Source organism: Polyodon spathula, chromosome 6, assembly GCF_017654505.1.
Source record: "Polyodon spathula isolate WHYD16114869_AA chromosome 6, ASM1765450v1, whole genome shotgun sequence".
In the NCBI taxonomy this organism is placed as follows: domain Eukaryota; kingdom Metazoa; phylum Chordata; class Actinopteri; order Acipenseriformes; family Polyodontidae; genus Polyodon; species Polyodon spathula.
The window spans coordinates 51,240,830-51,253,808 of NC_054539.1; the positions used below are offsets into that span (position 1 = coordinate 51,240,830).

At 33.9% G+C, this 12,979-nt stretch overlaps 1 protein-coding gene across 1 annotated transcript in view; it reads left to right on the forward strand.

Annotated features, from left to right (window-relative positions):
- The window catches only part of tbc1d32 (TBC1 domain family, member 32), a 72,861-nt gene that overhangs the window by 17,569 nt on the left and 42,313 nt on the right, over positions 1-12,979 (forward strand). The window contains exons 19-22 of the mRNA XM_041253098.1: positions 1,702-1,840; positions 3,929-4,016; positions 7,944-8,062; positions 10,583-10,702. Of these exons, the coding sequence (XP_041109032.1) occupies positions 1,702-1,840; positions 3,929-4,016; positions 7,944-8,062; positions 10,583-10,702 (466 nt within the window). The remainder of the gene's footprint in view (positions 1-1,701; positions 1,841-3,928; positions 4,017-7,943; positions 8,063-10,582; positions 10,703-12,979) is intronic.

The following is a 12,979-nucleotide window of genomic DNA, read 5'->3' on the forward strand; positions in this document are numbered from 1 at the left end:
TGAAGCTAACAATGACCTTGAGAGATCTGCAAACTTCTGTGTCTGAGATGGGAGTCAGTGTTCACACATAAACAATAAGCCGGTCCCTACACAAAGCTGGCCTGTATGGAAAGGTGGCAAGAAAGAAGCCATTACTCAAAAAGCCTCATCCTAAAGCACGTATGGAGTTTATGAAAAAGGATGTAGATGATACTGCAGACATATGGAAAAAGGTTTTGTGGTCGACAAGACAAAAATTGAACTTTTCGGTCTAAATTCCAAGTGTTACGTCTGGCGCAAGCCCAACACTGCGCATCACCCAGTCAACACCATCCCAACTGTCAAGCATAGTGGTGGCAGAATCATGTTATGGGGATGCTTCTCTTCAGCAGGGACTGGGAAGCTTGTCAGGATAGAGGGGACAATGGATGGTGCAAAGTACAGGCAACTCCTGGAGGAAAACATGTTTGAGTCAGCCAAGACTCTGAAACTGGGGAGGAAATTCACATTTCAACATGATAATGACTGAAGCACAAAACCAAAGCCACACTGGAGTGGTTGAACATGAAAATAATTAATGTTTTTGAGTGGCCCAGTCAAAGTCCTGACTTGAATCCAATAGAAAATGTATGGCGAGACTTGAAGATTGCAGTCCATCAATGTTCCCAACAAACTAATCAGAAGTGGAGCAATTATCCCGTGAAGAATGGGCAAAAATGTCACCATCCTACTGTGCAAAGCTAGTAGAGACCTATCCAAAAAGACTCATAGCAGTAATTGCTGCAAAAGGTGCTTCTACCAAGTACTGACTTAAGGGGCTGAATACTTATGCAACCAGTAAATTTCATTTTGTACATTTTCTTTGCAAGTTTTGCTGACATTTAATTTCATTTTGTACATTTTTCTACTTTGCAAGTTTTGCTGACATTTAACAACCCTGCTCCGAGTGAATTAGCTTGCAAAAACATTGAGTGAAATAGCTTGCATAATTCAGTTTGACAAACCCAGGACTGGAAGACAAAAAGCTGTCTTGAGCAATACTGGAAGATAATATCCTTAAGGAATAGAAAGAAGATAAGCGTTGAATTGACAACAGAACTGGCAGAAGGCACAGGCTTTGCAAAGGGCTGTGTGTTTTTTTTTATGTTTGTATTAGCTTCAATATTTTATTTTTATAACCTCCAACTAAATTATGTAGCACCCATTTTATGAGTTACCTGCAAAATGCAATAATTTGAAACATATGGAATGAAGAGGTCTTTAGTATGCTTGTTGTTTCTATTTGGTCAAAGTAGCTTACCACAGTTACTTTTAACAGAATTGCTTGGTACAGCCTTTATTTATAGTAGATAGTTGTGCATGGTTAAGTCACAAACAGGATCTTTACTGCCGAAGTCTCGTGAACATATGGTTCGACTTCTGAATTTGTTGCCATGCAAAAAAAGCCCATCAATAGCTGGGTTAGCTTTAGAAGGCGATTTACCCACCCATTTTAGCCATGCCTTTTTTTTTTTGCTACGCACTTCCTTTAGTGTGAGGAAGTTTCATTGTATGTACATGCCAAATCATCCTCTCATGACAATGGGGAAATAATTTGGAGTTTCTAATCTGCATGTAAACCAAGCCTATCAGATACTGTTTTTCCTTTTTTCCATTGACATTGTGGGTAATATGTATTTTTAGTTCCTTCAGAAAACTTGTGTTGTGTGTTTACCCAATCAGCATGGTCTGGGAGGAGACATTGCTAGACAATTTGTTGAACTTTGCTGCAACACCAAAAGGACTTCTGCTGCTTCAGCAAACAGGAGCTACCAATGAGTGTGTCACCTACATGTTTAGCAGATTCACAAAAAAACTGCAGGTATGTTACTGTATGCTGGGTTTAATGTGCTAGTGTAAATGTATAGTAAACCTGGCAAATGAAAAAATATTTCAAAGAGCAATACTAAGTACCGGTAGAGTATTACTTGCAATTGCTACAATGTTATTATGGTCTTAGGTGAGTTATGATCCTTAAAGCTAAATAGCTCTGCCAGTGTACTGTTTTCTTAAAAGAAACAGATGACATACAGTCTTATTAATTACTTGTATGCCCTTGTAATATTTTAACTGATGGATATTAAATATCATATTGCCTGTGTTCATTCCTCAGTCAGATTATAATTAATATTGTATGCATTAGCAAATTAAAGCATTGCATACTAACCAATAATGAAGTGTCTTTATTAATAACTAAATTTGGAATTCAGATTGCAGTACAAATGATGCACATTATTTTTCACAAATGCATTTCCAGTCTAAATAATACATGTACTGTATTGTGTATATGTAGTACTAGGATTTTCATGTTATCTCATGTTTGACTTGAAGGTGAAAGCATCAACAGTGTATAACTACAGACTGTAGTACTTGAGAGCAGTATATTGTAAATAAAGTTAGTGTCTGGAAGTGAAATTACCATAAGCATGTCTGTTTTGTTTTGTTTTTGAGACGAACAAGCTGAATAAAAATGCCATAATAACAGTTTACTGCACTCTCAAAGAAAGGGCTAGTTCATTAACATTTTTGCATTAACCAAGGTTGTTAACCCTAACCATTATTAGTTGTCATAACGAACAAATACACAAGGTGGAAACATATTTTTAAACAGCAAATTAAGTGATGTTACTGAAAATAAACATGTATTTCCTTGCCACCCTAAAGAAACTATAAATCATGTCATGTCAAGCCAAAAAAATTAATAATAATTTACAGTGGTGTACCTGAAGGCTAGCTGTGGCAAACTGAACCGATTATGAAAACAAATAAATGCTATCTCAGTGTGGTTTTAAATTAATGAAAATTTAATTCTGAATTCATGTGTGTGTTTTTTTGTTTTGTGTTAGTAATTTAACAAACAAAAGTATTTCCTTTGTGCAGCTGTCTGATTTGCATTAGTTAATTAGAAAATAAATTGTTGTATTTGCATATTCATTATGTTACTGTATCTTCATTAGATATTGTTAATTATTAATTAAATTATGTATCAACATTGTTGTTCGGGATGTTGGTCTGCTGTGTGAGTAGTCCCATTTTCGTAGTAAACATGTTTTAATTAGAATAATTAAAACCTGTTTCCTGTAATGTAAGTAATTATTAAATGATTTCCATATTGTTTGGACATTCACTCACACATAGTCTCTAAGATTAAAAATAATGATGAACCAATCAGTTCCTGAGTTACTCCATTACTTTTAATTGCACATGGCATGTTTATAAATAATTATTAAAATTTGCCAAAAAACCTTATACATTCACTTATAAATACAGATTTGGCAAAATATGCATTTAAAAAAAAAAAAAAAATTGGAATGGGACGCATTGCTGTCTTCATTCTGTACCACTTTACACAGTGGAAACAGACTGGAGTTGTACAAATTAAGAAGGGTACACATAGTAGTTATTAAATTAACATTCTAATTGGTTTGTTTAGAAAAAAAAAGTTTCTTTAGTGGTGCTTTCTTTATGTTAGTAAATATGTGTCTGAAATTATTCAGCTGGTGCAGAATGTCTTTATGGGTCTACAGTAATATGAATGAATATGGGTTTTAAAGGCAGCAGTATTTAGATACAGCACTTACAAATAATTAAAATGTTACTGTTATTAATGTTGACATGTTGTTATTAATATTGACATAGTTGTTAGGATTTTGTTTTGGTTTAAGTGTTAATTCAGACAGTTTATATCATGATAACCTAAAATACAGTTCGATTTTTTTAAGCATTTTTACCAGACTAGGGAATCCACCATATTAAAAGCATTATTTCATTTCAGTGAATTGTCTACATCTAATTAAAGATACTATTACCATAAGGGTATCCACATTTTACAAAGAATGTAATCTGATTACATTGGTAAAAGTGGGAGCAAAATAAACATTGAGCACTTGAATTTACTATTTGTTTCCAGGTCAGTAGATGTGAAAAATTTGGTTATGGAGTGATGGTGACTCAGGTTGCTGCAACAGCTCCTGGAGTGGTGGCACTTCAGAGTTCAGGTAATTTTTCAAAGAGAATCTCATTTTTTATTTATTTTTTTCTCTTTTAGATAAGTGGTGCAAACTTTTGCTTATTTTAACGTTTGGAATGCATACACCTTTAAGATGACGTGTACAGATTGTTTCTTTGGTACAGTTTATGTCAATATGTAAACTGCTCAAAACCATTGCTTCTACAGTATCTATTTATGGCATGATGCATATTTATTCTAAAGCAGTTTTCTCGATCATTTGATAATTTTCTTGATCAGGCTTTCAGTGTGTAGAGCAAATTTTATCTGGAGGCATGGCATAGTTTAATATGCTGACATTCAGCGAATTAAATGCTTACTTTGTAAATGCCTTTATAATCACCTATCCGTACCTCTTTGTAGAACTGTTTGTACCAAAAAAAAATCTACCTGTAGCATCTAGATGCTGCCAGTATCGTAGTGTCATTTTACAGTCGTCACATGTACTGTATTTCAGGGGTTCCCAAACTTTTTTACCTGAGACCCAGCTGCTCAGTTGCAGTAGGCCCTGCGGCCCAACTCCTTGGGACAATTTCAAATTAAAAACATATTTAAACCTGTAACATTATAAATAAACCTAATCTAAACTGCCCTTTATTCATTTGAATAAATAGTGAAAATACATTTTAGTAAATTAAATAAATTGCAAAAACTAAACACGACTTTATCAAACCTTATATAATAGAACATTTTAGAAATGCAGTTATTTTTCTTCGCATCAAACAGGAAAGACGTGCATGTCTCTTATTCCCATTCATAAATACCTGAACAGGAGTCACTTTTGAGTAAAACCAGTACCACATGCACAAAAACATAACTCTTAAATCCTAATTTCTGAACACTAACGAAAACATCCGCCATTACCTATCATACTGAGCTGTCATGCACAAAAAAGAGGGAAATGAGAGCCTTGCAGAAGTTAACTTTTTTTGCCACTAATCAGAGCGCAGCTGTACCATTTAACCAAAAGAAAACTTAGGAAAATAAATCTCTCTCAGCAAAATTAGAAACAATCAAAAAACTTTTTTTTTTGTTAGGCTTCCCAGCCTTTGGCTGGGAAGCCTATTATTATTGTTAAAGTTTTTTTTTTTTTTTTTTTTCTTCCCAAAACTTTAAACTGCTGCTGCTTCGAAGCTGTGTGACTGATCAGGTTCTGACTTGGCAGCCTACAAGTTGGATATTTTCACTGTCTGATGCTGAAAAAATTTTGCGAAGAAGAAGTTGCTGTGATAAATTTTAATGTCAAAATGGCTGCCACAAAACTTACGAAACGTGCCCCTAACAACAAACTGCTGTTATTTGAAAATGGTTTGTCCAACAAACTCCAAACTTGGTAGTTATCGACCCACTGACAATGGGATAAAAATATGTGAAAATGGTGCTGTTTTATAAAACAAGATGGCCACCAGTTATACGTTCACATTTGAAATTTAAACCTGCGTCAGTTGACAAACAATTAACTTGACTAACTCCAAACTTCACAAGCATCATCCCTGATACTGTATCAGTACAACTGACTTTTAATAAATTGTGTTGACCGGAAACAAAAATGGCCGTTTGATGCATTTTTTTAGAAACCTTTTGAAATCTTTTTCTTGGGAACCGGTGAAGTGATTGATATGACACTTGGCATATATCATCAGCATCCAAACCCGCATCAAGTTTGCAAGGCAGAAGTTTCTGCGATTAAATTTTAATGTTGAAATGGCTGCCACAAACTTTAAAGTAACGCGCCCTTAACAGCAAACTGCTGGTATTTGAACACTGTCTGACCAACAAACTCAAAACTTGGTAGTTATCGTCCCACTGACAATGGGATACAAATATGTGAAAATGGTGATGTCTTATAAAACAAGATGGCCGCCAGTTATATGTATACATTTGAAATTATAACCTGCGTCAGTTGACAAACAATTTACTTGACTAACTCCAAACTTCACAAGCATCATCCCTGATATTGTAGCAATTCAACTGACTTTTAAAAAAAAATGTTGTTGACCTGAAACCAAAATGGCTGTTTGATGCGTTTTTTAAACCTGCTTCTTCCAGTAATTGTTTAAGTGTTTGGTACTGGTACTGGGGCTTGGAAGCCGTTAAACTGCCTGGCAGTTCTAGTTATTATTATTTTCCAACAACACACTCTAGCATTATTTTAAGATGACTGTGAGCAAGCCAGTAATCAATAAAACAACAGTATATACAAACATTTTAATAAATCAATTACTGATATGTAACAAGATTTATCACTTTGATTAATAACTTGATTTAGTTAATATTGAAACATATATCAAAGTACTGTATTTTAAATGTGTATAGTTAATTAACCTTAACACTGCCCTATTGTCTGTTAGCTGACTTGTGAGTTTTTTTTGATAGTCCGCCAGTACTGCCTTGCTACACTTTATTTTTGTACATTTACAGCTGACACCGGCACCTGCTTTTCACTATTAATAGAAAAATACATAGAATGTCATTGCTCCCATGGCCCACCTAGGACTGTGTCACGGCCCACCTTTTGGCCACGGACCACAGTTTGGGAACCCCTGCTGTATGTAGTTTGATCAGGAATTTGAATAACTTAAAACCCAACTGTTTGTTATAAAGATGTTTACTATTAAAAAAAAAATAAAAAATGTCTGCAGCTGAAAGGAGGATACCACACAAAATAAGCTCATGTTTGACACTCCATAGTGAAGGTAGCACTCATATACTGGATAAATATCAGATATTAAGCAGAAAGAGACACACAGATATTTGATACAGAGGTGTGTCATGGTATATGCCTGAAATGTTGAATTTTAGGTATTTTATGTTCAAGGATGCCCCATATATTAGGTCTTGTACCTGAGACAAAAGCTGATACGTGCTTTTCTGTTTTTGGAAAATATCTCATGACCAGTATGATGTTATTATTATTTAGAAATTAGAAATAATCCTGCATACCAAAAGAAGAAATACAGTGTAAATCAAAGAGCTGGAGTTACCAGGCTTTTATCCAATTTAAACTGCGTTCTCAATTTTTGTCCGAAGTGCAATATAAAGCAAATTAATGTTTTAAAAGTAGCTCAGGGTGTTCTTTAGAGTATGTTTTACATCTGAGTTGTTGTTGTTGTTGTTGTGTTTTTTTTTTTTGTATTTTATTTTTAATTAATTTTGAAAAACTAGAACAAACTTTCTTTTATAAGCTCATTAGGGAATTGCAAAGTAAAATAAAATAAACTACTGGATTGTGCCGTCAACGCCCTTGTTTGAACAATCTCCCCCCCACCCCACCCCACCCCTGAACTTTTAGCTGAAAGTTACATCACCGTAGATTTTTGTTTTTAATAGCTATGCGCAAATAATGCTTGAGGGGAAATTTCGCTGCTCACGTGAATAGAAAAAATCTCTCTAGATGTAGTTGCTCTGTGCATTAATGATTCAAACAATTGCTTGCATCATCAATGATGAAGGTTCAGATAATGAAGATTATATAGTCTCCACAGTCTGGTTGCTTATGCTTTCCTGTTTCTCTACAATCCATATTTTTGATTATTATTTTTTTTTAGACACTGCAAGGGCTTGTTACTAAGGCTTTTTTTGTATTGAACCTTTTTAAAGCTGTAGTGCTGCTTTGGATGCCACGTTAATTTATTATTTTGTGTTATTTTTTCACTCTGGAAACTCCAATTTTTTACTTTCAGAGATTATGTAAAGCAGTCTCTCAGAAAGGCCAAAGAGAAAAGTATCCGAATGCCCCCTTTTAAGGATAGTTTCAGGCATATCTGAAGTACATTTTCAGCACAGTATAGTGACACTGCAGGAACTTGACCCCATAGTGTGGGACATCTTTCACAATCTGAAATAATACTTACTGTAAGATAAATAAAACAACTTAAAATGCAAATATGTTTAAATTTGCATTAATTTGTCTTAGGTTTTGTGAAAGCCTTGGTGTTGGAATTGTGGTCAGTTCTTGAATGTGGAAGAGATGATGTGAGAATGATTCATCCCAAATCAACTCCCATGGATCCTATTGACAGAAGCTGTCAGAAGGTAAAAGTCAGAAATAAGTGATTCAATGGCCTACATCAAGTCTAAATTTAATGTAGTAATCTGTTTTGATCTATTAAGTTATTTAACATGCTCCATTTTATCCACGTCTACTTAAAAAGAATAATAATATTAATAATGGTAGATATACTTTATGGGAAAATTGGTCTGTTACAAATTACTTAAATCGTTTGAACAACATTATTTTAGATACATTTTCGTCATCTTTTTATTTTTATGTTTCTACATTATTTTGCAAAAGGTTATCTAGTTCTGATTGAGTGCCCATTATTTTTATTATTATTATTATTATTATTATTATTATTTACTATTATCTATCCCTTGTTTTTTTTTTTTTTTTTATTTGAAAGGTAATTTCTATAATAGAGGATCAAATGATGAAACATCAAGTGAAGTACAGAAATCATTTTAATTAGACAGAAAGAAGCTGTGGGCAAATTAGGCAAAGTGAAAAAAAAACATCACTGTCTTTGCTGATGTGTTTATGAGGGAGTTAAAGTAACATAAAAAAAGAAACAGCAGACATTTAGTCTAAACAATAAAGCTGCCTCTCTTTGGAACTATGAACATAAACATTGATCCTTCCTGCTTCCCTCTTTTGTGCTGTTGGTGATTGCTAGTCAATTGTATACATTTTATTTTAATTAAGCAAACACATAAAACTATAAAAAAAAAAATATATTTATGTAATATACATGCATGAAACAGAAATCAAAATCAAGGTTGTAACTGGGTCTTATTCTTATCACACTCTTAGCAAACAGGTCGTTAGAAGCTTTACTTTTTAATACACTTTCATTTGATAAACTTATTTAAAAAGGAAATGCAGTATTACCTGTCCAATATGGCATCTCTTGAGATAAGAAAATGGTGCCGGATTAGACAGTGTGCTGTAAAAAATGTAATACTGTACTTAGAGTAAGTAGTGGAGTTCTGAAAAATATAGTGTTATTCGTCCCCACTTGTTGCTCCAAACGGTTTAAATTATGTACCAGTAATTTTTCCTTTCATTGTTAACATCCTGACAACTTTTTACACTTATAACTTTAAAGTCTGTTTCAAATTTATTTTCAAAATGGCTGCTCTAGTGCACTGGGATTTAAGATATGTCCTCTAAATCACTGCAGGGAAAGATGTAAAAAAAAAAAACAGCAAAAAAAATCATAACAAGAAGTGCTCTGGCTTTTCTGTTCTGCACCACATCATGGGTCGTTATTGCTGTGTTACCTGTTTGACAATGTGGGCAATAATCCTTACACTATCAGTGCATTAGAGTGGCCATTTTAAAAGAGCTTTGAAACAGACTTTAAAGTTGTAAGTATAAAAAGTTGTCAGGATGTTAAGAATGAAAAGAAAAATGACAGGCACGTTATTTAAACAGCTGTAGTAAAACCTGGGGACGTGTAACGCTAGGTTTTTTCGAATCCAGATACTTACTCTTTAAAAAAACTATTTGTATTTTTTTAAACAACTTTATTACTGTGTTTCCACAGTATAATAAACACAGTAATATATCAGCAAACTTCGCTTATTCGTATTGTACCTGCATAGGATTCAGGCGTTTTCTGCTGGCATTCAGGTTTTCTCCCTGTTGCTTGAAATTGGCATATTTTCTTTTCAGAATGTCTGAAAAGGTTTGCCTAGCAATTAGAATTTTTCACTTGCCTCCTTTTGTGTTATTTTGGTAAACGTTCAGCTTTTTTGATAAGCGCAAATGTTCTTTCAAAAGATAGCTTGTTGTGAGGATGTTTAGACATTGTATTCGCTGTCAACAACTGCATTGTTCAGAATGGTGCCGGCAGGACATGTGAAGTCTTGTTTTTGTTTGTTTTTTTATGCTAGTTTTAGAAGTAGAAAAGAATGATCACATGGCTCAGTGCCAGATTGCACAGTCAGATTTACATTGAATTTAGACAGAGACTTGAAAATCATGCCAGATTCCAGAAGGTTCCGGATTGTAGAGTTTATCACACTGGTTTGTAGAGGGGCTGGATTAGACAGGTTTTACTGTACCATTACCAATACAAACAAAATTATCCTTAACCCTAATTTAAAAAACAAAATGTAATTTGTGAGGCAGTTCTGTTTAACCCTAAAACCCTAAAATAAAAAAATATATATCTTTGAATACCAGACTGTGTGAACTATGGGTCTCAATTACTCAACCAAACATCACAGTAATGATTGGTGATGATCAAACACTGTCTTGGAAGCTCTTGTTGCTTGATTTGCCACTTCTGCTTTTATGAAACCCGATGAATACAAAGCCTTAACCTTTTAAGGGCTAAGCATTTTTCACCAGACCAGATTTTTTTGTCCCCATAAAAATTCACAAAAAAAGCAATTTTTTACAGTAGCATCTTGAAATTTTGTGTTATTTTTACATATGAAACTGTTTTTTTTTTGTTTGTTTGTTTTTTTTGTTTGTTTGTTTTTTTTATATTAAGTAAGTACTACATGTAATAGTGTGAAAATTAATTGTGTCAGTTATTCTCCCTACAGGCTTTTCTTGCTCTAGTGAATCTCTTATCTTCCTACCAAGCTGTATATGAGCTGATTAGTAAACGAGATCTTCCAAACAAGCCTGAGTACCACTTGCGTGAGATGCCCACCTCCATTATTGTAAGTATGATGGTACACTACATTAGCGCCTCCTGCTTTCATCACTGCATATTTACTGTTTAACTTTTCTTCAAGACAGTTGTTCATCTTTTCTGATTCAGTGTTGTGTTTTTTTTTTTTTTTGATCATTTGTCCTGTAGACTTTTTCTATTCATTTTGTCTGTGAGTGTTCAGCTAGATACAGTAACATAGATAATGGAAGACACATCTGTCATGCGGTATGATTGAATCTTAAGGAAGCCGTTATCATTGTTATAATTGAAAGATTCAAAGACAAGTTGGTTTGTGTTGATACACTCACTTTAGTATAAGGACAAGGGTGTTTTTTTTTTCATTTTCATAACCATACCCACTATTTTGTGCAAGGCAGCTTTCTGTATGTAATTTGAGGGATATTGATTATGTTAAATGAATCATTCATTTGTGGTATATAAAGCATTTCTGTTCTATTCCCAACATTTGGCAAGTAACCATTATAGATCCATCTGTTTAGGTTCATAATGATTACACACAGTTGAAAGATTAATAATGTACATATACTGGCAGGAAGATAATTTAATCTGGTGGTACAAATTATTTTGTTTTAGGTGCACTGTCTGTGTGTACCACACGAGGGCATCATTTGCCAATCAATATATACTCATCCTTGGTAATAATAATAAATAACTAAACCTAAGCAGTTCACTTTATATTATAACACGTGTTCAACGAAAAACAAAAATGCCAACTGCAACCTGTATGTGTGGTTCCTGAAGAATGTTTTAATATAGAAAAGGCATTATAAGAAACTCTATTAAAGATTTTTAGCATCATTTTAGAATCTCGAATGAATATCATTATAAAGTAGGGCTGGGTTCGAAGGTTCGTTCGTTAGCCAGGAATTCAAAGGTAGTTTTAAACCTTCAAAGGTTCGTCAGGCGGCATTCACACATTGTGTGTGTGTGGTTTTTTTTTTTTTTTTTTGCTCTGTTAACAGAAACTGTTTGACAATGTGACTACTATAAATCACACTTAAATGTCACTCACATGCAAAATTTGATCTTTTGATGTGTATAATGCATATTACATAAACAAAAGTTAGTGAATTAAAATCCACTACCAAATCATTATACATAGCAACTCTATATGGCGCTCCAAAGCACTAGTGGGTTGGGTGCCTATAGCGGTTGTAGTGCTTCAGTAAAATATGTACTCAGTACCTAGTGTACAAGACAGTGTAAGAGAAGTGCTGTGGTAAAATGTGTTTGAAACATACAACAGATACGCTAACAATAATAATTTTAATTTAAAAAACTAAGCACCATCCGCCCCTCCCCCTCGAGCTTGTGTTATCCAGAGGCAAACTTTTAATTTCTTCATCACCATCTCGACAGCAAAGCGTTGTATAGCTTAAGCTGTACTGGAAGAAATGTCTCGAAACCCTCTGCTGTTTGCGATTTTTTTTTTGTTGAATGCCCATACGACCAAAAAAAAAAAAAAAAAAGTTGAATGCAAACAGCAAGCGACTGTTAAGAGGCACAACCGATCTCTGGGGTCACTTGACAAGCATAAGTCCATGTTATTGTTGTTGTTGTTGTTGTTAGTATTATTTATATTTTTTGTAGTAATAAAATGTGACTGTGACTGATAACCTGCTTGGAACAGTGACTGTTAAATAAAGCTTTGTTTTGCTTAGTCCGCTGCAGTTGTTATTGCTGCAATGCCAATGCAATGCTGTATGTATCGTAAGCAGCAGCAATTACATATAAAATAAACAACTAGAATTTTTATTTTTATTTAAATTGAAAAAACATGATTACTGTTCTATATAACATATTTTTAAACTACATGTTAATGTTTTGTTCCATTTATATGGATTATCTGTAAAATAGGATTTTCAATCAAATATAAACAAGTAGCTATGGTGACATCACCAGTAAATTATGCAAATTAGTACCATCGAAAGTTTGAATCTTCCTCCAGTAATGTGTTCCGACCCTTCGAAGGTCAAAGTGTACCCTTCGTTGCAACCCTTCTATCAAGCTATATATACTTGAATTATTTTATGAAGCTTGCAAATCTGCCATTTAAACATATTACCAAAGGCAGTTCTCAATATTAAAAAATTCTAATGTTCCTTTTTTTCAAGTTTTCACTTATTACATTTCCCCCACTTAGTAAGGGGCTGTTTCATACTAGTCTTCCGTATACTGAGAGATGGTTTTGCGACCAGCTGCAGTTCAGAAAAATGTAATTCAGGTTATTACTCTCCCTTGAACTAAAAATTGCCCTGAGTGA